The 27,667-nt window shown below is 43.9% G+C and overlaps 1 protein-coding gene across 5 annotated transcripts; it reads left to right on the top strand.

Annotated features, from left to right (window-relative positions):
• The first annotated feature begins 1,185 nt into the window (after positions 1 to 1,185).
• KPNA7 (karyopherin subunit alpha 7) lies at positions 1,186 to 27,667 on the top strand. Of its 5 annotated transcripts, none has more exons than XM_029048437.2 (11): positions 1,186 to 1,435; positions 10,528 to 10,617; positions 11,445 to 11,582; positions 13,781 to 13,866; positions 15,208 to 15,476; positions 17,348 to 17,430; positions 18,413 to 18,676; positions 21,506 to 21,739; positions 23,387 to 23,569; positions 25,565 to 25,711; positions 27,455 to 27,667. In XM_029048437.2, the coding sequence occupies exons 2-11, from the start codon at positions 10,555 to 10,557 to the stop codon at positions 27,515 to 27,517; spliced, it is 1,530 nt and encodes a 509-aa protein (XP_028904270.1). In that variant the 5' UTR covers positions 1,186 to 1,435; positions 10,528 to 10,554; the 3' UTR covers positions 27,518 to 27,667. The 5 variants fall into 5 exon arrangements, with proteins under 5 accessions (XP_028904270.1, XP_028904292.1, XP_028904276.1 ...); XM_029048459.2 differs by having other exon boundaries at positions 11,445 to 11,576; XM_029048443.2 differs by lacking the exon at positions 1,186 to 1,435 and adding an exon at positions 6,829 to 6,916.

Here is a 27,667-nt window from a genome sequence, read left to right on the forward strand (position 1 = left end):
TTCAGCTTAGTATGAAGTTACAATCCCTCTGGACTTCACCAACCTTTTAATTCAGAAACGTATATTGTCCGGCCAAAGGACGTTGGCAGCTGCATTTGTTGAGAGCCAAAGGGTTCCCTCAATCTAATCCCAAGCCACATATTGCTTTACGTGAGTCTTTTATTGAGCCGTGGAACTAGCTCTCAGAAGCTACAGTTCTTAAAAAGCTCCCTCACACTGGCACCATGCGGCCTTAGCGGGTCACTGAATCACCCCCCAGGGCCAAGACCTTTCAGAGTCTCTTCTCTTCTTCTCCTATATATTCCTTCCCATCACAGCAAACAGATCCTTTGGGTTGACTATTCCTAGAGGATTGTTTAAGACTGTGCTATAATCACCAAGATATCTGCTGAGGCATGTTTTTAATACAAGGGCATTGCATATGATAATTGTCTTATTAAATCTCAGGCACATGACTATGGGCTAAGGATGAGTTGCCCTTGTGAAGATGCAACTGATCTAGGTGGCCGGACTTCCTGTCTCAGTGTTTTCTTCAGGATTTCCAGATGTGGAAATGCATACATTTGCTCTGGCTCCTCTCCTCCCGTTACGGTGCCATTCGTGGCACTCGGAGTGCTAAATTTTGAGAGGTCTGTGACTTCATTCCACCAGGCCTACAGCGTAATTCAATGATATCATTTGGTCCATTTTTTTAATAGCATTTGTTAACTGCTTACTATGTGTCAGGCACTGTACTAAGTGCTGGGGTAGATAAAAGTTACTCACATTAGACATCGTCCATGTCCCACAAGGGGCTATCACAGTCTGAATCCCCATTTTACAGAGGATGTACCTGAGGCACAGAGAAGTGAAATGACTTGCCCAAGGTCTCGCAGCAGATAAGTGGTAGAGCCAGGAGTAAGCCCCAGGTCCTTTTGACTTCCAAGCCCATGCTCTGTCCACTAGGCCATGCTGCTTCTCCATTTTGGATCAGTGTCCTGAGTTTTAGTTAATCTATGATGATTCTCTATGATGATGATGATGGCATTTGTTAAGGGCTTACTATGTGCCAAGTACTGTTCTATGGGAACTCCTAATCCCCACCCGCTCCCAGATCCTCGGTGCTCTCTTCTCCGGTCCCTCTGGAACTAGCTGCGGCTTTGGAGCCGTAACCTTGGAAACAGGAACTCCAGTGGGAGGAAGGTGTCCGTTGCTGTAGCCAAACCGAACAGGGGACGGTCAACTGAAAACTGGCCTGTCCGGTAGCAAATCAGATAAATGGCCACCTATCTGCCCCCCTATATTCCCGATCGCACATTCACTGATACCAGGGGGTGAGAGGGACTTGGCAATGGGGAAGGAGTCTCAACCTACTGCTGCTCGCGAGCTTGTTCACTGGACCGAGAACACCATCCCTAAGGTCGCCGTCTGAACCAACTGCACTCTGCTGCCAGAGGTGAGGCAACCCATTTCATGGGTGGGCCACCAGATCCCTTTAACCCAGGGATCTGTCATTGGGCAGGGCTCAATTTGGGGCAGGAGTCAGAGGAGGGTTTAAGAAGGGTAACTACACAATTTAGTGATGCATCAGTTTGCTTCATAAAATGCTTCCCTCCGCCACCCACACCAAATTCATGAATACTGCAGGCTCTTACTGGCCCATTTCTCACTTCCCTGTACCCCATTAAAATTAGTGATTCTGGCTCTACCTGGCATTGCTTAATATCCTTTGCAGATCATTAGCTCTAACTGGAAGCTCAAAAGTTTTACTTACATGTTCAATTAGGGGCAGAAGGAAAAAGGAACTACAAAGCAGATGTGACAGCTATTTAAAAGGTCACTCAAAGAATCTGGCTTTTTTATGGTATTTGTTAAGCCCTTACTATTCCGAGTGGGATAATTGGTGTACAGTCCTGCCCTAAGACTTGGGACTGACTGAGATGATCCCTTGGAAATATCTTCCCATCCTCTGTTTGTCTGGCCTGCAAGGAATTTGCCTGAGTCAATTTTGCTCCTCTTTAACTCTTTTAGAAACTGTAAGCTCCTGATGGCAGGGAACACGTATACTAATTCCACTGTGCTCTTCAAGTGTTTAGTGCAGTATTCTGCACCTAGAAGGTACTCAGTAAATACTATTGATTAAACTATGAAAAAATACCCTTTGTGGTTCATACAAAAGTTGGGCACATCTACAAGACCCAAGTATTATTGCATCTGTTTTTTAATAGGTTCTCCAGGAAACACAACTCCCCGTTAAGAATTCTTGGGTTGTTTTTTTAAAAAATGCAAAAGGTTTCATAAGCTGAGACTGATCTTTTATCATGAGGATGGCCAGATCTCAGATTTCAAATAAATTAGTATTTAAGAGTTTAAAAGAGGTGATGCAGAAAGTTTAGTTTTGAATAGGGAAGTGCAGTTGCTCCTGGACATTAATCGCTTTAGCTATCCTTCCTTACACATCAGTCCCCTCTTCCCATTTTTATACTTTGACTGGGAGTTCCTTGAGGGAAAAGAACCCTATCCAAATCCCAATTCCTACCTGAGTACTTTTCCCCAGCCCTTGGAATACGGTAAGCACCTAATAAAAACTATTTCTATTACTAGAAGTGGTGTGAATCTGCTAGCTATTTAAGGGTCAAGCATTGGCCTTAACACTGCAAGTGTTAAGTGATACAAGTGAAAAAACAATCTGTCCCCCATATCGGGCTCAGAGTTGAAGTAGGAGAGAGACCCAACACTGAATGGGTTAGACTGTTAGACTGAATCGATTAGACTGTAAGCCCGTCGATTAGACTGTAAGCCCGTCGATTAGACTGTAAGCCCGTCAAACGGCAGGGACTGTCTCTATCTGTTGCCGACTTGTTCATCCCAAGCGCTTAGTACAGTGCTCTGCACATAGTAAGCGCTCAATAAATACTATTGAATGAATGAATGAATGAATGCCCATTTTAAGGATGAGGAAGCTGAGGCTTAGAAAAGTTAAGTGACTTGTCCAAGGTCACCCAGCAGGCAAGTGGCAGACTGGGATTAGAATCCAGGTCCTCTGACTCCCAGGTTCAAACTGTTTCCACTAAGCCATGCTGCTCCTCAGCTGGGACATTTTCTTTTCATTTTACCTTGACTTTTACTGCTAACTTAGCTTTGCTTCCTCCTAAACTGTTTACCATAAACAGAATCAGAAACTTAAAACTTGCAGCTTCATGTACAGTTTGTTCAATACCCTGCAAAGACGAGAATTACTGCTGCTGCAGCTGCTCTGATAGCCATGTTGGCTCTCATTTAATCAATGGGAATGTGTCTGTTTATTGTTATATTGTACTCTCCCAAGGGTTAAGTACAGGGCTCCGCACACAGTAAGCACTCAATAACAGTGCTCGGCACATAGTAAGCGCTTTAAGAAATACCATAAATATTATTAATAAATATGATTGACTGATCCATCTAGGGATGTTCCCAGCCAGCTGGATTCCTTACACCTGTCCCCAGCATGGGGAACCAATCTTGACTACAAACAGCTTCCTCTGGCTCCATCCTGGGCACGCAAGCTTTTTCTTGATTCTTTGGTGGGTATGCTATTTGAACACAGGGGTTGTGTCTCTGAGGGAAGCCTCCTTTTTTCTGCAAGTAAGTTGAAGACTGCGAAGAGAGGTAAATGCCCATCAGGACAACTTGAGAGACAAAATTGCATTTTCTCCAGAGGCAAAGCCATGCCCCTGAGATGAGGAATCACAGTCAGAATTTTAAGGGGATTATTCTGTGAGACACTCTGGTAGGGAGCCTGTCCACGATGGCCCTGTCATCCCTCAAAGCATTCAATTCATGAAATAGTATTAAGAAACATATTGGAAGGACATAAAAGAGGGGAAAATGAACGTTTCGTTTGGGATAAGGTTCATCCTGGTCATTTAATACATGATCTGAATCAGTGGGTGAAACATTTCCAAAATCTGCCTGGAGCCAGGCCACAGATCTCCCTGTGACATATAACTACAAAAATCTCACAACAACATTTGGGTCCCCCGAGTGACTTCGCCATCAGTTTGTGTGCCCTTCATTTTGTTTTCAGAGAGCAAGGAGAGGCCAAGAAGCAGTGTGAGAAGCATGATGAGATAGAGGATACAGCATGGGCCTGGGAGTCAGAAGGACCTGGGTTCTAATCCCAGATCCACCACTTGTTTGCTGTGTGACCTTGAGCAAGTCACTTCACTTCTCTGTGCCTCAGTTCTCTCATCTGTAAAATGGGAATGAGAACCGTGACCCCCTAGTTGGGCATGGACAGTGTCAAACCAGATTAGCTTGCATCTACCCCAGCGCTGAGTAGAGTGCCTGGCACTTAAAACTAAATGAGTAAATAAAAAATGGGACAAAGGCAAGAAGACCCACGATTACCATCTCCCCATCTCCATCTAGACCAGAAAAGTAATAGCTCAAATAACCCCTGGATCAACACTCAGGTTGGAGCTCTATAAAATAAAGGGGGTTTTCCCTGTAGCAGAGGAAAACAGGAGACATCCAATAGCTTAGCCCTCCCAATAATGACTTTATTGCTTAAAGTCCAAATGACTTCCTACTCCAATCATGTCCGCACTCACTAGGCCCAACTTGCTCTTCAACATTTTTTTTAAATGGTATTTTTTAAGCACTTGCTAAGTGTCAAATGATGTTCTAAGCGCTGGGGTAGACGCAAACTAGGTTGTACCCAGGCCCCGACCCATATGGAGCTCAAAGTCTAAGTAGTAGGAAGAACGGGAGAACTGAGGCATGGAGAAGTTAAGTGACTTGCTCAAGGTTACACAGCAAGCATTTGAGAGACAAGTCCTCTGACTCCTAGGCTTGTGCTTTTTCCACTAGGCAGTGCTGCTTCTCCTTGCTCTGCCACTTGTCTGTTGTGTGACCTTGGGCAAGTCACTTTACTTGTCTGGATCTCACTTTCCTCATCATTAAAATGGCAATTGAGACTGTGAGTCCCATGTGGGACAGGGACGGTGTCCATCCCGATTTGCTTATATCCACCCCAGCGCTTAATACACTGACTGGCCCATAGAAAGTGCTTAACAAATACCACAGTTATTATTAGCATTATGCTCTTCATGCAACTCCAAATCACATTTCCATGATTACCTGATTAGATTTACACAAACAAGATGCACCTGCTACCTGACTCCAGGCATGGGCTGAAAAGATAATGCAAGCATTACCCACTGAACAAACAGCCCTGGTGTCTTCAGGGAGAAAGCGGCTATAGAGTAAGGACTGGAATTTCTCTTGTACCCCAACAGAGTGGAAGACAGGAGTGGGAAGACGCACCCAGGACTCCCCAGTTGGCTTTTTCAGGACTCCCCGGTTGGCTTTTTCACTTGCTGTGCCAGTGCCCCAACTTCTTTCCCTTCAAAAATCAGCTACTAGTATCTGGGGAAGTAATAATCTATCTCTTGTAGAACAACTCGTAGGCCCTCACAGAGCAACGTTGACAGCATCCTGTTCTTAACCTTCACTGCCCTGTCCCTTCTGAAGAGCTCCCAGGATAGCTAATTAAGTGCACATTTCTTTTTCCCCACTCCTTTGGACCAGCTGCTTTGGGAGTCACCACTTCCTCACTCCCAAATTGGATTTAGTTAACTACTTCCAGCCTGCTGAAGTAGAGAGTTCGCTTTCCTCTTAGAAAGAGATTGTGGCCTTTCATCCTGCGTGCTGGTGAATCCTACTTAGGAGTCAGTGAGGGTGTTTCATGGAGCTGTGATTTGAACACAGCCAGATGTAATCAAGGCTCCCACATCCTTTTCTTTTCCCTCACGGGGATGTACTTGCACAGGTAATGACAAGGAAGCACTGCAGGAAAGTGTCTTGCAATTCATAATGCGACACCATTATAGGCATCTCCTTGAAAAAAATCCTAAGAATGTGACTGGTTTCTGGGTGTGCTTTCATTTCCATAGTGTTTTTTTTCTCCCTTACTATAAAGGAAAGACATCAAGGACATTTCGCCCAACTGCTGCTCTATCACCACATAAATATGCCCAGCCTGTTTGATCTGTCTCAGAGAGAGCATAGATCAATTCTGTGGTTAAAGGATGCACATCACCCTTGCTAGCCTCTATGCGGCAGGGGAGAATATGAGTGGTGCAGTGGGAGTCTTTATCCTTATAAACAGCTCAATTGTAAGTCTTGTTATAGGGAGAAGCCCAACACAAGAAAAAAAAGTACCAATATCTTTCAATATAAATGACTGTGATAAGTACTACCTAAAATAGAAGCCCAAAGAGATCAGAGAACAGTACCTATTGTTAATTACAGCAAACAGGATAGTGGAGACTCCTGTTAATAACAGGTGTTTACTAATAATTCTTATCATGGAACTAGTTTTCCTGCATATAAACAGTCCAGGGTAGTAAATTATATTCCTGATGAAGCTCTTAGACATTTTATTCACTCAGTACAATTAAGACCAGCTCATTCATAATACTAGATTACCATTTGATCTGCTAAAGCTGTAACTTACCATAACTGTAACTTTCTATCCTAAAAGAGCTAAGGTAACTTGGTGTTTCACATACTGGGATAATAGGACTCAATATAACTGCTGATAATGAAAAATAACTGAACAAATCTTGTGGGATGACTAATGTTAATTGGTTGAGTAAAACTCTGTTTTCTGATAAATAAAACCCAATAGAGTAAGAAGATAACACCCACCTCTAGACTTGAAAATAGGAGTTGAGATTCTTCTACTATGAGCCATACCCCCTTCTGTGAGGTATGGCTTTAAAGGAGAAAATCACACTGCATATAGAGTGCTTTTGTAGTCCCATGACCCAGAGGTTTTCTAGAGTGGACCAATCAAAGAGCTGGAGATAATGGGAGGAGCTTGTTTAGGTTCCTGGTCAGAAGGAATTTAAGGCCTAAAGCCAGTAGATGAGGTGTTGACTTTCTTGGGTAGGTAAGTGGAATGATATGCATGTTAGTCTGAATTTTTTTTTATTGTCTCCTTTGAAAATTGAGGGAATCTTTTCTTGAGGTTAGTTGAGTAAGAGAGTAGGTATCAACCTTATTGGAGGAGACAATCATTCCACATCATTTTAGCACCAGGTGGGCATTTTTTGCTGCAAACATCGAGGTGTAATTGCTCTCTGATACCTCTTGATTTATTGTCTACCACCAGAGTTGCTCACAGATGGTTTAGTGGCTTTTTTTGTTTGAGGAAAGTAAACTCCCAAGTTTATAGTGCTTCTTTCAATTTTACTTTGTAATTGGGGTGAATTGGGAGCTCAGGTGTCTGTGTTTTGCACTGTATACTTAACAAAATGGTTGCCTTAAAAATGTCTGCCCAGGACAGCATTTTTCACTCAGGGCTCTTTTCCTGATTGTGGAGGAAGGTATTGGAAGAGTACATTCTTGAAAAAGTTCTTCTAGAAAAGTAATTAAATGTGGGCAGTAGGGAAGTGGGCTTTGAAAATCATTTGGCAACTTTAGTTGAAACTGTGTTGACACTTCTAAGTCTTCTTAATTCGAGGTAGGGAGCCTGAGTTAATGAAAGTGAAAAAATTTCCTTTGTGTCTATAGCTATGTATGCTCAGAAGAGAATTGTTCCAGCCTGGAATAGCTTGAATCCACTCCAGACCGGAGCAATAATCTTAATGTGAAAACAGTGTATTGGATTACAGATAGAATTAAATCATCAGTGCTGGGCATGGGAACATAGATGTTGAACTCTTTCCCCCATCTTTAGACACTTTAAGTGTAGATAAGTTGGGTACTAAGTGGCTACTTCAGTTCTTTTATTATTAGTCTCCAGTAAGAAGAAAATGATGTCACTTGCAAAAGTTGCTTCCTTCTAATCGCTACTAAAAACATTAGTCAACAACGTTAGTTGTTTCTTGGCAACCCCTTGAGAATACACAGTATAGCACTGCTCTCTCAAATGGTGGAAGCTGAAGTATGTGGGGAATTGATCGATTAGTGACTTTATTCAATAGCACTGACTAAGCCTATAGTGTGTAGAACATGGTACTAACTGCGGAACATGGGGGAGAACAGTTGCATAAAAGACATACTACACCCCCAAAGAGGTTACAATCTAATAGGGATGGATTGACACATCAGTCGTATTTATTGAGTCCTTAATGTGTGCGGAACACTGTACTAAGCACTTGGGAGAGTACAACATAAAGTTGGTAGACATGTTTCCTACCCACATCCAGCTCACAGGCCAGAAACTATGTGGGCAGGAAGTAGACTTACCAACTGTTCAGTTGTACTCCTTCCAAGTGCTTACTACAGTGCTTTACAAGTAGGAAGTGCTCAAATATGATTGCTAATGGCTTACAAGCCATTCCCACATAGAATCAATCAGAGGCATTTGAGTGTTCACCGCTAAAAAGGACCCTACATTAAATACTTGGAAGAATACAACACAATAGAATGGGGGAGAAATGATTCCTTCTCTCTAGGGGTTTACCCATCTCCTGGAAAGAAACACTGATGTAGCTGTTTCAAGCAGGGGAGGATAAGTAAGTGTAAGTTAACATAATTAGGAATAGGCATAAGCGCTAAAGGTAGCTGTTGACTTTTGGCAAGATGACCCAGATGCCACCGAACCCTGGGCAGCTTCTGAACTCCATTCCTTTCCTCTGAGGCAGCTGATAAACTCTTATATGAGCCCTCTTACCACCTCAAATGCACACCTTAAATCCATGCCAATCTCACTACGAACTTAAGTTAGTGTTTGAGGACACAGGTAGGCGTTGGAAAGTAAGTATGCTGTGTTCGTAGGCAGCTTGCTGTAACTCGCTCAAAGCCTGCTGGAAGTATGCAGTTAGTAAGCTTCTCTTAGAGGTGGATATGGTTGGGGGAGGGTGTTTGTATGCAGCATAATTTAAGCTTTCTGCTTACCCACTGTAATGATTGCTTTTATAAACATGGAAATGTGCTAGTTTGGGTTCATCTATACAATGAAATGTCCTTTATGGCTTGTCAATTCTAAGCACTGGAACTCACATATAAAAGGAAGCTTAAAAGTATGAGATCTACAAGCTTATTCAGAGGACTTCTCTCTTGGGCCACCTCAATTTCCTAGCCAGGCCTGACTTAAGATGTTGCCAGACACATGCGCTTTAATGTAAACTCTGCAAGAAGAGCAGTGGGGAGCTAGGAAAGGAAGAAAAATTCTGACAACTCATTCTACACCGGGACTGAACCGGCAGAATGACTAGTCCATGGAGCAACTTTCTTCGGAGAACCTTCGGACTCTTTAGAAAGGGCTTTCTTCTCAAAGAACTTTCTGAGAAGGTAGCACCTTGCCCTATGTACTGGATGATTGACTAAACATGGGAGTCCACAGCAAATTCATCGGCTATTTTACTGCACCCATCAAGCTAATCACGTTCAAGTGCAATAACCCCTCAGCAGATGCAACGAGGACTCAAAAATATATTGGCAGAAATACTTGAAAGCCAAACATTCTGTTTTCGAAGCCTCCGCGCCTGACCAGAAGGAGTATGCTGGGTTGTTAAAAGCGTTCATAAGCTTGCAGCACCTAATAGCTATTGAGAGTGCTAAATGTCTTCTATGCTTGCTTTGCAAATGGAGCTTGTCTTTTCGGCTGTAGTGGGGATTGAGACTGCGAGCCCCACATGGGACAGGGACTGTGACCAACCCGATTTGCTTGTATCCACCCCGGCACTTTGTACAGTGTCTGGCACGTAGTAAGCGCTTAACAAATACCACAGTTGTTTTTCCTTTTATAAAGAATACTTTGGTTCCATGTTTGATGTTTTTGGAGTACTGCTGTAGAGTGTTTTCTTATGGCTAATGATGGTTTCAGATAGAGCAGTTCAAGCTGGGAATAAACTTCAGGTCTCTTGAGGAAGTGAATGAGACTTGGAATGTCTAGGTAACTTTATTACCTGACCTGGAGCATTTAGCCCTAAGCAGGTGTTGCACCACAATTTGTCTTCACCTTCCACTCCCCTGCAACACCTAAGCTCCAACTTGTAGGGAATAATGGTGTCTCCAACTTCAGAAGCTTTAATGAATTAGTTTAGAGCTCTGGAATTTCCTTAAATAGGAGCAAATTGATGTGGTGTGACTCCTAAAATTAAATGACAACCATCTTTTTTTTAAAGACTGATTGAATCATTCATAATTTCTCACCTCCGCATTTTCTCCTTCTTAATGACTAATATAACCCGGGTAACATAAGGTAATTCTGAAGGCTTTGTTGCTGTTAACTATTCCTTTTGACTTCTATATCTACCCCAGCATTTATTTTATAAGAAAAGAATGGTAAGGGGGAGAAATGGCCTAAACAGATTCATTCCTCTTTCTATGAAACTAAGATAAGCCGGGATATCTGGTAAACTAAACTGCATAGGCAAAAGATTCTAGGTCACTGGAATGTCAGAAAAGCAACACATGAGTTGTGACCTACCTTCAGGTGAGATGCCACTGAAAATTCAAATTTTCCTATGGCTGAAAAGTTGTCCAGATATACATAATTGTTTTGTTTGGTGACCTTTTTTCTGATACCACTGCATTCTATCCTACCTACAGATAATTTGTCCATCTCTGGCAGCTAACATGTCTAGCTGTGAAGTTCAAGAGAGGATGAAAATGTTTAAGAACAAAGGCAAAAATACTGAAGTGAGTATAGAGGGCCATTTAAAATGAGATTCATTTTAATGCAGAGTTAAAGCCCATTTTGAAGCTCTCTTCAGGGTGAGCTAATTTGAGCAAGTGATTCAGAACACTTCTGGGGATTCAGGGGGTTGGGGGAGGGAGGATAGTAAACAGATCCCAAAGGCTGAATTTTGGACATAAAGACAAGCTACTGGACAAATCTAAAACCTGGTTTTCAAGCTGGTATCTGTCCTCCCTAGTGAAAATCTTAGCCACTGCAGGACCTGGGTGGGAGGGACTCCTATACAAGAATGCTGTGGGTAGGGAGGGCTTGCTTGTGAGTTGGGGTGGAAGGTTTGACACATGTGGAGACCTACCAGAAAGGGACACTAGCCTCAACTGAGTTTGAGGTGGAGAACATTTTTTTGCACCTTCAAGATGGGTCTTCAAAATCACTCTGGAAAGGCAAAGTACTCATTCATTTAATCATATTTATTGAACACTTACTGTGTGCAGAGCACTGTACTGAACACCGGGGAGAGTACAATATACCACATAGACATTTTCCCTACTCACAGTGAGTAAAATATTCCTCTTGGAAACTAGACTGTGGCTGATATCAGAATGGAGGAAACTGCCATGCTACAACCATTTGACCAGTTCTCCACTATGGGTTATTTTTAGGGGGAGGGGCCTATCATTTGTCATGGAGGAAAACCCAAGTAATACTCTCTGACTCTTGGCAGAGGCTTTATTTATTTGTTTATCTTGCCTTGAATCAATTCATTGGGAAATATCAATTTATCAAATAAAAACTTATAATAGCTACTTTCTTTTTTTTTCCCCACTAGCTGAGAAGACAACAGAGATTGGAAGTCAATGTACAGCTTCGAAAGGCCAAAAAAGAGGAACAGATTTTGAAAAAAAGAAACATCTCTGATTTCCCCCTCATGGAAACTCCTGAAATGGCAAACTCAAAAACTGTAGGGGCAAGTATGGGAACTGTTCAGGATTTAATGAAATAAGGTTTCAGACAATCCTTGAACTTTAGCAGTTTGTTTCTGAAAATAGTGTTGTAAGGGGGAATCAGTTTTCTCATTTGATCAATGTTACAAACTGGGGACTGGCTCTTGAAACAAAGCTAGGTACCAAAATTACCCAGAATTGTGTGCTTTTTCAACTATAGATGAATACTAGCTCTAGGTCCTTGTATTGTTAAATCAGAGAGATTCTACAACAAGATAACCAACTCTTAGGTTATTGGAAGTAAAAATGGATGTCGGCTTTTTCGGGTGATCATACAGCCTGCTCCCCTCTCCCCCTAAGCCCTACACCCCCTCCTCACCGTCGCTTTTAAAATTATTGTCCCAAGTCTCCTGTGAGCCCTGCCATCAGAGATAGTACGGTAAAGTCAAAATTGTTATATTGTAAAGCGGAAAGAGGGTGTAAACTTCAAAACACAAGTGTCAATCATCATAATTCAAAATGTCTTAATTCCAAGATAGCTTGTATATTGTAGGTCTAATTTGGGAGGGTAGGCATAAACTACCATTGAAAATACTTTTCAAAGTCAAAGCACTTCATAGCAGCAGAGCCTGAACAAATGTCACAGCTAAAATGGGTCATCATCAAAAGTCTTGTGCCCACCAGTACGTGAGAGAAAGAGGAAGGGAGAGTTGTCATTTCTACTTCAAATATCTCTTTTGAATTAACAAAAATTGTACTGCTGAACCTTTCAGGTGATGGCATTAGACATTCTTATGTACGCCTAGGTCTGATACCTACTACTAACCAGAGAAAGCTGTACTGGAGTGAGTTTAGAAAGTCCTACCTTTTGGTTAGCAACTGGAAGGGTCTGATGAGACCTCTGATAGTTGATCAAATTGCAGTGTCAGACCCAAATCACCATTGTTGACTTGTTGAAGGTCACTATCTTCCTTCTGTACCATCTTAATGTAATTTTATATAGGGCTTGTCCAGGATTTTTCTGTCCCGGAGGTTGTATGAAGTTTCATCTTTCGTATGCGAGGGGACATTTAGTTGGGGTTCTAATCCTTTGTCCTTCACCCTAGCCTGCCTTGACTCAAGCATGTTTCTTTACCCTCATCCAGATACCCTTTACCTCAGGTGAAAGGGTATTGCCAAGAAGGCTGATTGAACATTTGACAAGCATTAAACTTCAAACAGATAAATTTACAATTGGGGCTATCGGCACCTTCTATCTGATCCCTTCTCCTTCTAAGACCACCACCTCACAGTAGCTTTTAAAATTATTGTCTCCTTGCCCCACAGCTCCATTGTGCCCTATTTTCATTTATCTTGGGTCTTCTTTCACAGACTTGTTTTCTTTTTCTCCCTCTGCTACTGCAGGAATTACTCGTTACTTGGGTGGAAAGTACACGCTTACCACTGGGTTGACAGTACTGATTTTCACTCTAATCAGTGGTATTTGGGTGCTTTCTATGTGCAGAGCACTGAAATAAGTCCTTGGGAGAGTGTACTATTACCATACAAAAAATGGTGTCTAGGCCCAGCAATCCTTTCTCCTCTACTTGTGTGCTCTTGCAACCTGGAAATTGCATAAATTCCACAACCTGAAAAGTACCTCGCTGGCTGTGAGGGACTAAGGCAGTCCTCATTCTTTCCAAAAGTTATGGAGGCACTTAAAAGCTTTTAAGACAGTGCTTTTGAGAGTAAGGCAGCTTAATCCAGGGACCTGTTAGCAGAAAGATGAATGGTCTTGAACCTGACGGGGGAAAGGAAAAAGGTGAAGGAGAGAGATCACTTGGCAAACCTATCCCTAAAATGACCTCCTGCTGAGTCTATAGATCCCACTGTTTGAGTGCTAGAGAAGCAGCATGGCCTAATGGAAAGAGCACGGGTCTGGGAGCCAGAGGACCTGATTCTGGCTCTGCCGCTCACCTGCTATGTGATCCTTGGTGGGTCACTTAACATCTCTGTGTCTCAGTTTTCTCATCTGCAAAATGGGGTTCAAAACCTATTCTCTCTCCTATTTGGATCGTGAGACCCATGTGGGACCTAATTATCTTGTATCTACCTCAGGAGTTAGTACAGAGCTTGACACACAGTGAGTGCTTAACAAATACTATTATTATTATAATTGCTATGGGAGTCTTAGTACCTGGGATCATAATATTTTTGTTCTACATGCTCTCCCTCTCTTCAGGGTGTTCATCTCACACTGGAGGACATAGTGGAAGGTGTGCAAAGCAATGACCCTGAGTTTCACTTGCAGGCCACCCAGGCAGCCAGGTATATCTCCACCCTACTTATGCATAACCACCCAGAGGAGTACATTTTGAGTGCTTGTCTAAGAAACTGGACTGTGTACAACCCTTTCCTTTTCTATGAAATGATAGCATAGCTAGAGGATCATTTTTATTGTTCCTACTGAAGGCTATTCTTGACTCGGACCGTGTGTGTTAAAGGTGCTTGATATGCGTTCCTTCCTTTAAATTTCCCTCTAGAGGAATTTTAAATAGTCTTCGAAAATACCCCTAGGAAACGATTAACAAGTTGCTGCATCAGGGCAAGATGCTGCAATGTGGCACAGTGGAAAGAGCCCGGGCTTGGGAGTCAGAGGTCATGGGTTCGAATCCCAGCTCTGCCACTTGGCAGCTGTGTGACTGTGGGCAAGCCTCAGTGACCTCATCTGTAAAATGGGGATTAAGACTGTGAGCCTCACGTGGGACAACCTGATTACCCAGTATCTACTCCGGCGCTTAGAACAGTGCTCTGCACATAGTAAGCACTTAACAAATACCAACATTATTATTATCATTATTAGCCCCTGGGACCCTCTCTGTGTTGGTTTATAGCTCATCAGTCGGAGTTGTAGTAATCGTCTTTATTAGGTATCAACTGAGTGCAATTCATTCATTCAATCATTTTATTGAGCGCTTACTGGGTGCAGAGCACTGTACAAAGTACTTTGGATGTTCTAATCCTAGCTCTGCCACTTGTCTGGTGCTCCGGCCTTCGGCGAGCACTGAACATCTCTGTACCTGTTGCCCCACCTGCAAAATAATAATAATGATATTTGTTAAGCGCTTACGATGTGCCAAGCACTGTTCTAAGCGCTGGGGGAGATACAAGGTTACCAGGTTGTCCCAGGTGGGGCTCACAGTCTCCATCCCCATTTTACAGATGAGGGAACTGAGGCCCAGAGAAGTGAAGTGACTTGCCCAAAATCACTCAGCTGACAAGTGGCAGAGCCAGGATTAGAACGCATGACCTCTGACTCCCGAGCCCGGCCTCTTGCCACTAAGCCACACTGCTTCTCTGTTAAATGGGGATTAAGATTCTGAGCCCCATGTGGGATATGGACTATGTCAAACCTGATCAGCTTTTATTTATCCCAGTACTTAGTAGAGTGGCTGGCATAACGTAAGAGCTGAACAAATAACATTTTTTAAAAAACCCAAACCAAACCCCACCAAGTTAGTAGGCACATTCCCTGCCCAGAAGGTTCTTAGTCTAGAGCGGAAGCTTACAGTCATTTCTTGGGAGGAGAGTGTTTTTGGAAGCAAAGAAATTTTATCTGATTTTCCCCCTACCCCTCCTTAAATGACAAGTCTTTCTCTACCTCTGCAGGAGAATGTTGTCCCGAGAGAAGAACCCCCCTTTAAATCAGATCATCGAAACTGGAATCATTCCTAAAATGGTGACATTTCTGGACTCCTCTTGCAGCCCGAGCTTACAGTTCGAGGCTGCTTGGGCACTAACTAACATTGCTTCAGGGACCTCAGAACAGACTAAGGCAGTTGTAGATGGAGGCGCCGTACCAGCCTTCATCGGACTCCTGTCTTCCCCATTCATGCATATCAGCGAACAGGCAGTCTGGGCCCTGGGAAACATAGCAGGTGAGACTACAGCTTATCTGAGAGAGGCAGAGGATATAAAGATTTGTGTTTTTTATCTCCAATCAGCATGAAACTTCCAAATAATCATACTATCTGTGCGAGAGTTAAGTTCAGGCTCTTCCTTTCCCAAGGTCAAGACCTTAACAGCCCCGACACATATAATTCATTCATTCATTCAATAGTATTTATTGAGCGCTTACTATGTGCAGAGCACTGTACTAAGCGCTTGGGATGAACAAGTCGGCAACAGATAGAGACAGTCCCTGCCGTTTGACGGGCTTACAGTCTAATCGGGGGAGACGGACAGACAAGAACAATGGCACTAAACAGCGTCAAGGGGAAGAACCTCTTCAAGGTTTTGAAGAGGGAAAGAGAATCAGTTTGGCGGAGGTGAGGAGGGAGGGCGTTCCGGGACCGTGGGAGGACGTGACCCAGGGGTCGACGGCGGGATAGGCGAGACCGAGGGACGGTGAGGAGGTGGGCGGCAGAGGAGCGGAGCGTGCGGGGTGGGCGGTAGAAAGAGAGAAGGGAGGAGAGGTAGGAAGGGGCAAGGTGATGGAGAGCCTTGAAGCCTAGAGTGAGGAGTTTTTGTTTGGAGCGGAGGTCGATAGGCAACCACTGGAGTTGTTTAAGAAGGGGAGTGACATGCCCAGATCGTTTCTGCGGGAAGATGAGCCGGGCAGCGGAGTGAAGAATAGACCGGAGCGGGGCGAGAGAGGAGGAAGGGAGGTCAGAGAGAAGGCTGACACAGTAGTCTAGCCGGGATATAACGAGAGCCCGTAATAGTAAGGTAGCCGTTTGGGTGGAGAGGAAAGGGCGGATCTTGGCGATATTGTAGAGGTGAAACCGGCAGGTCTTGGTAACGGATAGGATGTGTGGGGTGAACGAGAGGGACGAGTCAAGGATGACACCGAGATTGCGGGCCTGCGGGACGGGAAGGATGGTCGTGCCATCCACGGTGATGGAGAAGTCTGGGAGCGGACCGGGCTTGGGAGGGAAGATGAGGAGCTCAGTCTTGCTCATGTTGAGTTTTAGGTGGCGGGCCGACATCCAGGTGGAGACGTCCCGGAGGCAGGAGGAGATGCGAGCCTGAAGGGAGGGGGAGAGGACAGGGGCGGAGATGTAGATCTGCGTGTCATCTGTGTAGAGATGGTAGTCAAAGCCGTGAGAGCGGATGAGTTCACCGAGGGAGTGAGTGTAAATGGAGAACAGAAGAGGGCCAAGAACTGACCCTTGAGGAACTCCAACAGTTAAAGGATGGGAGGGGGAGGAGGCTCCAGCGTAGGAGACCGAGAATGATCGGCCAGAGAGGTAAGAGGAGAACCAGGAGAGGACAGAGTCCGTGAAGCCAAGGTGAGATAAGGTATGGAGGAGGAGGGGATGGTCGACAGTGTCAAAGGCAGCAGAGAGGTCAAGGAGGATCAGAATGGAGTAGGAGCCATTGGATTTGGCAAGAAGGAGGTCACGGGTGACCTTAGAGAGAGCAGTCTCGGTAGAGTGGAGGGGACGGAAGCCAGATTGGAGGGGGTCTAGGAGAGAATGGGAGTTAAGGAATTCTAGGCATCGATTGTAGACGACTCGTTCTAAGATTTTGGAAAGGAAGGGTAGTAGGGAGATAGGACGATAACTGGAGGGGGAAGTGGGGTCAAGAGCGGGTTTTTTTAGGATGGGGGAGACGTGGGCATGTTTGAAGGCAGAGGGGAAGGAGCCCAGTCTTGTCCTAAGAGCAATAGCTAACAAGTGCACTAATCTATTGCATTATGGGTGAAATGATATGAAAGGTGGTGTTCTTCTGGAGCCCTAAAACTTTTTTGGCTCACGACTACATTTTTTTTTAGGCTTAATGCAATTTGATTTTTCTTTTTCTATAGGTGATGGCCCCGCACACAGAGATTCCCTCATCTACTCCGATGTCCTACCTCCTCTACTGTCCCTGGTGTCACCTACTACTCCTGTGAGTTTATTTTAGAATTACAAAAATGATGGGAGAGACCCTCTGCAGTGTGAGGCGCAGTTGTCAGAGGCAGAATTTAAAAAATGGAGCAGAGTGGTCTGCTCCCTTAGAATGAAACCTCTTCTATATGAAACGGTATCAGAACTCACGTACATTGCTACTGTTGGGAAGCTCAATTTATTTCGAAGGTGGACCTGTGCTTGCTTGGGGGACAAGTATTAATCTTTACTCATTCATTCAATAGTATTTATTGAGCGCTTAATGTGTACAGAGTACTGTACTAAGCGCTTGGAATGTGCAATTCGACAACAGATAGAGACAATCCCTGCCCAATGTCAGGCTCACAGTCTAACCGACTCTTACTCTTTACTCTTAATGAGGTCACAAATAACATCCTTTAGGGTTGGCAAATATATACTAACTAGACCCCCATATCCAGAAGATAAATAGGTGATTAGATGCGGAGGCGAGGAGGGGGAATCCACGACTACTCTTCCAGAACAACTAAGGCTTCTCCCTTGCAAGATATTATTTACAATGCTGGAGGACTTATGGAGCATGTCATTACAGACCCAATTTAACATATATCTAGCCCAGTGCTCAGAAAAGTGCTTGACACAATAAATGCTTAACAAATACCATAAGTGGGTGGGGCTAGGCCCTAAGCCAAACTCATCTTCTATTATACATGCTCTCCTTGATGGAGCACAGGCCCGGGAGTCAGAAGGACCTGGGTTCTGATCCCAGCTCTGCCACATGTCTGCTGTGTTACCCTGGGCAAGTCATTTAACTTCTCTGGGCCTCATTTACTTCATCTGTAAAATGGGGATTAAGAGTGTGAGCCCCACGTAGGACAGGAACTGTCCAACCTGATTAACTTGTTCCTACCCCAGTGCTTAGAACAGTGCTTGGCACATAGTAAGCACTTAACAAGCACCACCGTTATTATTATTAATTATTATTATTATTCCCTGTCTCACAGATAGGATTTCTCCGCAACATCACCTGGACGTTGTCCAATCTCTGCCGGAACAAGAACCCATACCCGAGTATGAAGGCGGTGAAACAGATCCTACCTGTTCTCCTCCAGCTGCTGCAACATAAGGACAAGGAAATTCTCTCCGACACCTGCTGGGCTTTGTCGTACCTAACCGAAGGATCCAACGACCGGATCAACCACGTTGTGCAGACTGGGGTTCTCCCAAGGGTCATTGAACTCATGGCCAGTCCCGAACTGAATATCCTGGTAAGTATCACTCAGAACCTCAGGAGCTTTAGAGGAAAGCTCAGTGTCTTTCTAACCTTGCTACCAACCCAAATTTATGTCCCATACCTTATGACACACATCATGATTTATCCTTGACAAGCTCTCCACATCCCAAACACTCCTCTAGCTGAAGTGTTTCCAGAAAAAACCAAAACTCCACTCCCTTTTGTCCATTATATAGCAGAGACCCTAAGTTTGTTGTTGTGAATTGAGCATTTTTTTATGGTATTTTTTAAGCTCTTACTATGTGCCAGGCACTGTATTAAGCCCTGGGGTACGTACAAGCTAGTCAGATAGGACACAATCTGTGTCCCACATAGGGCTCACAGTCTTAATCCCCATTTTACAGCTGAGGTAACTGAGGCACAAAGAAGTGACTTGATCAAAGTTGCAGCAGACAAGTAGCAGAGCTGGGACACCCTGGCCTGTGTTTTCTTCCCACCTTTGTGTGCCATTTAGGGAGTAAATTCATTCATTATGAATGACATAGAAACTTCACTGCGCTGTCGTTTATATGGGGCAAATTGTACAATTAGGAGCACTGCCTTCCCTTTCTTGGCGGCTGGCACCGGTCAACATGAGTATGGCAGTGGAGGATGAAGTCTTTAAGTCCCACTTTTTTCTAGGCTTAGTAATGTCAGATAGTTTGCTCAGTGAGCATTCTCAAACCACATTCTACAGTTTCAAGCCTTCAGAACTGAGCCAGGCTCCATTTACGGTAGGGCTTCAGGTGGGCCTCCTGTTCGGAAGAATGTGTCCTGTGAGAACCTTAACTGTGGCTGTCTCCGTAAGCACAGCTAGGATTTGGGATCCCAGGTGTCTTTTATAAGCCATAGTGAGACCACGCTAGGACCTTAGTCTTTCCTCCCTCCCCCTTCACAGCCTATCATTGTGAGGTCTTAATTCAAGGAAATGGAGAGAGAGGAGTCAAGTTTGCATCGTAAGATTCCACAGAGCCTTGCCCCAGAGACTTCAAGTCCCGAACTGTTGAGACCAGGTCAGAGTAAAGCCCAAGCCCATTATATATGGACCTCTTTCCAGCAATCCCTCCCTACTATGACACAGTGACAAGGATGCCAATCACTGAGGTCTCAAATCCTCCCATCACACCTGCATGTTTGTCCTCTGGGCTTCTGGGACGTCGCCCCACAGCGGTCCACGACACCAGGCCCACTTTTGCCTAGTTCAGACTTCTACCCTTTCCAGTAGGGCATACTTGAGAAACAGTGTGTCCTAGAGGGAAGTCGAAAGCCCTGGGTTCTAATCCTGGCTCAGCTGGTTGCTTGCTGTGTGACCTTGGACAAGTCACTTAACTTCTCTGTGCCTCATTTCCCTTATTTGCAAAATGGGAATTCGGGGTGTCTCTACTGACAGGTGGGAGCAAATGCAGCCACTATAGATATTCATCATGAGCGTCTTGGTGTGAGAGTTCCAGGGATTTCCTTTCTCCCCCTCAGCCCCCTTTCAGGCTGCCCCTGCTTACTGCTGAAGAGAACAGGCCAATTGTGAGTCTGAAGAGTGGATATAAGCACTCCAATCAATCCAGGTTATTTATTAATGGATGTATCTGTATATTGATTTATATTAATGTCTCTCTCCCCCTCTAGACTGTAAGCTTCTTGAGGGCAGGGAATGTCTACCAACTCTATTGTTCTCTCTCAAGTGCTCAGGACAGTGTTCTGCACAGGATAAGCATTCAAACATCGATGATGATTGAGTACTTTCTACGTGTAGAGCACTGTACTAAGCGTCCATCACTGGGATGAGGGGAAGAAGTAGCTGGGATGTCTAGATTTCATTGAACCCACCAGACTAAAACCAATTAACTAGTTGAGCCCTTTGTCCTAAAGCAGGCTTGAGAATCACTAACTCCTCACCCTCAGCTTGGTTTGCATAGCTTCCTGATCTCCAGTAGAATGTCTGGGGTGGGCCCAACCAAGCCCTGAAGAAGCCCACCACCACTATCGTGGCCGGTTGTCTTCCTCCCAGGTACCCACTGCTCCAAGGGAGAGCCCAAACGTGTGCGTAAAGAGACTGGCCATCTCAGATTAGGCAGGATGGCCTCAGGTTTGGTCGGCACCCAAATTTATGGCCCACTCCTCTAGCCATGGTGGAAATTTATCTCCCTACCGCAGTGATCACCTCCCTCCACAGTACTCAGTAGGTCGAAGTGGAGGTGGTGGCGGCAAAGGAGAGGAAGCCGAGGCAACCCTACGTCCTCTTCCAACTGCCCCTGTCACCACTGTATTTAATGTTGCTCCACTCTAATTTCAGATCTCATTTCTGTTATGTCCTCCGGGGACTAACTCGTGGTCACAACAGAAATAACTCCTTGAGATGACGAGAAGGAAAGAGATGGTGGCGGAAACTTTTCAATCAGCCTCATAATCTATTCTAATCCTCACCCCCACCCACCCAGATGTAACGAGCTCTACGGAAATATGCAGTCACCAGAAGCATGCACCGTTACCTGTTTCTCACATGCAGGGACACACAAAGGTACCTCCCCCCGGAGCTTTCAAACTGGGGAAGGCTCATATAAGCTTACGATCACCACCATAAAACAAAGAATAAGGCCGGTACTGACAGAAGCTCAGAGAACAGCGGAGGCCAGTGGCTAGCGTAACATGAGGAAGGGAAAACAGACAAGGAGCGAGAACGTAAAGACAGAATATTTCTGCACAAGCAAGACCGTCCTTGAAAGAAAAGGATTAGAGTACCCTGGGTTCAGCCGGTCGCTTCGCCAAAGATTTAGAAGCGATTTTGAGGAAGTGTGCAACTTCTCAGTTACGCTCTTTGCCCTTCCAGACTCCCGCTCTTCGTACTATTGGAAATGTTGTCACGGGAACCGATGACCAGACCCAGATGGCCATCGACGCAGGCGTGTTAACCATCCTGCCAAAGCTACTGAGCCACTCCAAGTCAGCGATCCAGAAGGAGGCAGCATGGGCTCTCAGTAATATTGCAGCAGGACCCGGACCACAGATCCAGCAGCTGATTACGTGTGGGCTGTTGCCTCCATTGGTTGCCCTGCTCAAGAAGGTTAAGTGGCTTATGTGGTTAAGGGACGGGACTCCAGATCAGTCCCACTTACTCTCTTAGGAGTCCAAAACACCTACATTGCAAGATGATGAAAAATCTGTCCTTGTTACCCACTTGGCAGCAGGATCTCCTGTTGACTTTCTAATGGTGGGCTGGTTTGCAAACTGAGAATCGATAGTGTTGCTATCAAAGCATCCACACATCCTGAGAATTTAATATTTACCAATTCTGACAGAATTCTTTCTTTCTCTCTCTCTGTCGCTTTTGCTCTTTCTCCTCACTCTCTTCTGGCTCTTTCTCACTCCTTGCTCTTTCTCTCTTGCTCTCTTTTTGCTCTTTTAGCTCTTGCGTTTTCACACACTCTCAAAGGGGAAAATGGTGACTTGGCTCATCTCTATACGTGATTCTGTGGAAAACTGTTTACTTTTATCTAATCCCTACTGGTGGTATATATTCAAAGAAGGCTTCTAATAATCTTTGTTCTTCCCTAGCATGAATGATGAAGATGATATTTAAGCACTTACTATGTGCCAAGCACTGTTCCAAGAGCTGGTAATTATGGTATTTGTTAAGGGCTTACTATATGCCAAGCACTGTTCTAAGCACTGGGGCAGATACAAGGTAATCGGGTTGTCCCATGTGGGGCTCTGTCTTAACCCCCATTCTACAGTCGAGGTAACTGAGGCCCAGAGAAGTTGAATGGCATCAGAGGGGGAGATAGCATATGCGGTAGATGTGTCTCAAGAGCAAAATCAATTCTGTTGGGGACTTGTGGGTTGCTAGAACAGTATCTTTTTGTTTAAATTGTTGGCTCCTTTTGAACACTATTTCAAAGGCGCCACGGTAATGGGCCAATCTGATCCTCCCAGTTCATGGCAGCATGGCTTATCTGCTGACTGTCTTTACCAGAGTATTATGAGCCCTTATGGCAATAACTACTGGACTGTGAAATGTAAGACTGGGATTTATTATGGGGCTCTCAAGACAGTTGGAACTGAGTATGGGAAGATTCTGTTTAATAAGCAAGGGGAGGTATTCATAACTCAAGTTTAATAAACAGTAATAAACAAGAACATTAGGCTCTCTGCCTGGTGACTAGCTCTGCTCTTCTCCCAAGCTGACTTGAGAATTCCAAGCTTTGAAGCCTCTCCTCTTCCTTCCCCACCACTCTTTCTCCTCCTATCCCTCTCGGGTCCAGTAGTCCCAGCTAATCACTACTGTGACTCAGAGACCACACTCTCTCTCTATAGTTATATAGAAATAGGGAGGGAATGCTTTCTAAACATAAGGTATGATTCCTATTTTAAAGGAGTACATAGATTAACTGGATGCTTCTGTACTTAATTCCACTGTTTTCATAGCTCCAATTTATGAAAGGAAAATACCTGCTCTGAGGACCCGACTACTATCTAATACAAAGAAGCCTCATTTAAAATTCCGTTGCTGTCTGTGTTGTCAGTCCTGACTTTCCTTCCTGTTCCCTGTCAAGCAGATGCCTCTGTCCAGGAATTATAGAGGCAATCAGATTACCAAGGTGTTTAAACTTCCTAAAGCCTCGTAAACCCATCTGAAAATGAAACCAGACAAACATAACTCTTCTGTTCCTTTTGAAATCTGTGGAAACTGAAACTCATGCCCCTTCCGCAGGGAGAATTTAAGGCTCAGAAGGAGGCCGTCTGGACGGTGGCTAACTTCTCAACAGGGGGAACAGTGGACCAGGTGGTTTACCTTGTCCAGTCTGGAGTCCTGGAACCTCTGCTGAATCTGCTCACTGTCAGAGACTGTAAAATCCTCCTGATCATCCTCGATACCCTTTCTAACTTCTTCCAGGTGAGAGCCTCACAGTTCCATTACTTTTTCCACCCCAACCCCAGATGCTATATATTTCTAGAGATGGCAGTGTAAAATGGAGGGGAGCAGGGGAGTCTAGTCAGTCTAAAAAGCTTAATCTTAGGTGACAAGTAGAAGTTGCCTTTAAACCATCTTTGTATCACTGTCTGCTTAAATGGAAGAGAGAAGGAGCCTACTCTAGTGGAAAGAGCACAGGCTTAGGAGTCAGGGAACCTGGATACTAATCTCAACTCTGCCCCTGCCTGCTGTGAGACCTTGGACAAGTCACTAACCTCTCTGCCTCAGTTTCCTTATCTGTAAAAGGGGGAATAAGATGCCTGTTCTCCCTCCTTCTTTGATAGGATACTCCATATGTCCAATCTGCATATACTGTATCTACTCCAGCAGTTAGACAGCACTTAGCACGTAGTGATCACCTAAACATAAGCAAGAGACAAGATGAGCTGGTCTAGGAATCAAGATTTTTAGATTCTGTTCTAGGCTCTATCATTGACTTGTGGAGTAACTTGGCCAAAGTAATTTGACTTTCCCTTCTTCCCACCCTCCACCAATCATCTGCCTAATTCACACTTTGTTTGGGGGTGTCTTTGGGGTTTTGTTGGGGTTTTTTTGCTTGTTTTTTAGACACTGAATTCCCTGAGTGAATGTCTACTCTTCACTGCTCTCTCGCAAGCACTTAGCACAGTGCTTTACACATAGGCACTCCAATATTATTGGTGTGCGTGTTCGTGCGTGAGGGTGGGGGTGATCTGTTTTTCATCCTGACTTATCTGGAAATAGGTGGTATGTCATTTACTCTTCCTAGTTTAAACTAAGGCACCTAAAAATTATAGGCCAATTTCTCCCTATTGTCTCATTAAACTGTCTACTCTAAAGCTGCTTTCCGATGATACTTAATCGTAGCCGACCAAAGCTCACTTCAGAACTTCATTGTACTGGCCAGAATCTGTATCCTGTTATGACAGCATCCGAGAAATGGCTAACTTAAGTGCATTCATGATTTAACCTAGTTCCAGAAACTGAGGATTTATGAAACCCTCCTTCCCTTTCTGGCTCTTTGCTGTGGAAGAATCTTACAGATGTTAGTGATGACATGCCAGCAGGAGAATTGTTTAGTCTTGAATATTCTCCCATAAATTATGTCTACAAGCAGTCTATCCTATTGTTGTGAGTAGTCATAAACTGGCTTCTGAATAGGCCCTCCAACTCTTGGAATTGGGCGCTGGACCTGAGAAACTTGAACATGCCTGGGTAGTCTAAATCCACGGAGGGCAGACTCTGGTTCCATTTACTAATTCAGACTGGGCCTGGACCAGAGAAAAAGCCATATAAAGTTATTTGGAAAACATTTCCCATGCTGAAAGCAATCCAAAAAGACTTGGTGGTTGTGTTTGGTTCTTATTCATGTTTGGAATATAATTACTTACTTTGGCTTCAGGCAGCAAGACCAAGCATGACTATTCAGGGATCCAGGAGTGAGTTATGGACCTAGGAGAAGATTCAGCCCTGGTTCTAAAAACAACACTTATTTTGATGCCTCTTCTGCTTGCTTTGAGACCTGATTTGGATTAGGTTAACGCTCCTTCCATTGGCCAATTTTTGCTTGAGTCTAGAATCGACAGTTGTCTTAAAATCAAAGGTCTCATATCAATTAAGTGCAATTTCCCTAATAATAATGTTGGAATTTAAGTGCTTATTATGTGCCGAGCACTGTTCTAAGCACTGGGGTAGATACAGGGTAATAAGGTTGTCCCACGTGAGGCTCACAGTTAATCCCCATTTTACAGATGAGGTAACTGAGGCACAGAGAAGTTGAGACTTGCCCACAGTCACACAGCTGACAAGTGGCAAAAAGTATCCATTAACTGGGTTATATTCAGATGGTTCAGTACTTTCCCCAAATACCAATGGAAGGTGATTCTCCTCCTCTGGAACATATGCTAATGTTTGTCTACCTCTACACTCTGCCCTTAGGCAGCAGAGAAGCTGGGGGAGACGGAAAAACTGTGCTTCCTGGTAGAAGAACTTGGTGGCTTGGATAAGATTGAGGCACTTCAAACCCATGACAACCACCTAGTTTATCGAGCTTCCTTGAAGATCATTGAGACATATTTCTCCGAGGTTCGTGAGCTAGAAATATTAATTTGAGCATACTATATACCTATCAATCAAGAAGGTTCTTGTGGTGAATTTACACCAATCATATTGAGTGCTTACTGTGTATGGAGTACTGTAGTAATAATGTTGGTATTTGTTAAGCGCTTACTATGTGCAGAGCACTATTCTAAGTGCTGGGGTAGATAGAGGGTAATCAGGTTGCCCCATGTGAGGCTCACAGTCTTAATTCCCTATTTACAGATGAGGTAACTGAGACACAGAGAAGTTAAGTGACTTGCCCACAGAAAGTGCTTAAAGACTGCTCAGGGACTAGTTAGTAACCAATATGCTTCACAGAACATTGGGAATCATAAGGAAAGTATTAATACCATTGCCCTGCAATCTGCCCAGTTTTCCAATTTTTCTTCCCTTCCCCGCCTCCCAATCCCTTCAGCATTTAATTTGCAAGTGACTTAGTCGACTATAGAGTCTAACCTTTTTTTTCTCCCTGTTAACCACTGGTGTCCATCTATTTGTGCTCCAGCGAAATAAATGATGGCTCTACTTCGTTAGGAGGAATCCATACTTATTAGTCTTTCCTGATCTAACAGGAAACTGTCTAGACATGATGCCAGATCTAGTTCTCTAGAAATAAGCTTCTTTTGATGAACATAGCAGTATTAAGTCTGGCATTTCAGTACTCTTTTGTGACAGATTCCCTGCTGTATTTTTGATATTCATACTTTTAAATTATTTAATAACTTGAGGTAAGCTGTGCAACTAAAAATGTAGCCCATATTCTCAATTATAAATGTTACTAAATAGTGGGAATAAGGTAAAACTTCATGCAACACTTTTTTTTTTTTAACCCACCTTAAGTGATTAGGGATGGAGAGGTAATTCCTTTACCCTCTCACTGAGTGACTCCCACAGAATTAAGCCTAATGCCATACAATTACTTCCTAATATATGTAGCCAGTTTGAGGATCTAGGAAATGGCTTTTTTCTTAAGAAAAGGAAGAGGGAATTTTGGAAATTGGGGCTAAATAATCCCTGAAAAGTGGGGGAAATGGCCTGAGCTCCTGAATTAAATGAATCATAAGTTTCACTTCAACCTCTAGCGCTTGTCCGCCTAAGAAATCACTCATTGTCGATGGTGACTCCTATCCAAAGTGGTAGTTACGTTATGTTTGGGCCACAACACTTTTCTGCTCTTCAATCACCCTAGGGATCCACCCGGGTAGGAGAGAGAAGCCTAGTTACCCCTCTCCCACATCATCACTGCCTTTTACTTATTTTTAATATTTTTGTTCCCAGAATGTGAAAACACATCCAGTAGAGTATCAATTTGGAAGTAACCTTGAACGGCCGAATGGAACAAAATACAGTTCCAATGAGGCCTTTGCCAGTGGCTGGAGCATGTGCTCCAGTTGTGACTCTTCAATCCCATCTTGCAGAGTTCAGGCAATAGAGCAGCCAACCAGTCAATCGGTGGCATTTATTGAGCACTTTCTGTGTGCAGAGCAATGCATTAAGAACTTTGCTTCATATTTGTTAGAAAGGAAGGTCAGAAAGAGTTACAGACATCCAAACTTCATAAATGCCAGGAACCTGAAGAGCAAAGTAGGGTACAAACTTTCAGTTGGGCTACGTCAAAATTATCGCAGACCTACTCTTCAAAATTGATACTTCCATTACTTAACCTACCACATAGGTAACTATCTTTCAAAGAGGAGCCTAGACCCTTTTTTTCTTTTATTCCCTAAGGATGAAGGACATCACTCCGAACCAGAAGCAGATCAAGAGAATATTTTTGAGTTTCCGATGTAAGAAGAAGAAGAAGTTCACATTCTAAAGTTCTAGTCTAAATCCTTAAAGGAAGCACTACTTGGTGAATGGAAACACTTTCTATTTTTACTATGCCACAGTAGAAAAGGGTGCAAAGATGTATTTATAATAATAAAATTGATCTTTTTTCTA

Source organism: Ornithorhynchus anatinus, chromosome 2 (genome assembly GCF_004115215.2).
Source record: "Ornithorhynchus anatinus isolate Pmale09 chromosome 2, mOrnAna1.pri.v4, whole genome shotgun sequence".
Lineage (NCBI taxonomy): Eukaryota > Metazoa > Chordata > Mammalia > Monotremata > Ornithorhynchidae > Ornithorhynchus > Ornithorhynchus anatinus.

What these genes read in the sequence shown, in the direction of transcription:
- KPNA7 (XM_029048437.2), top strand. Translation starts at nt 10,555, where the DNA reads ATGTCTAGCTGTGAAGTTCAAGAGAGGATGAAAATGTTTAAGAACAAA. An exon ending in CAGGCCACCCAGGCAGCCAG is followed by an intron (nt 13,867 to 15,207) that starts GTATATCTCCAC and finishes CTACCTCTGCAG; the next exon opens with GAGAATGTTGTCCCGAGAGA. An exon ending in TGGTGTCACCTACTACTCCT is followed by an intron (nt 17,431 to 18,412) that starts GTGAGTTTATTT and finishes CCTGTCTCACAG; the next exon opens with ATAGGATTTCTCCGCAACAT.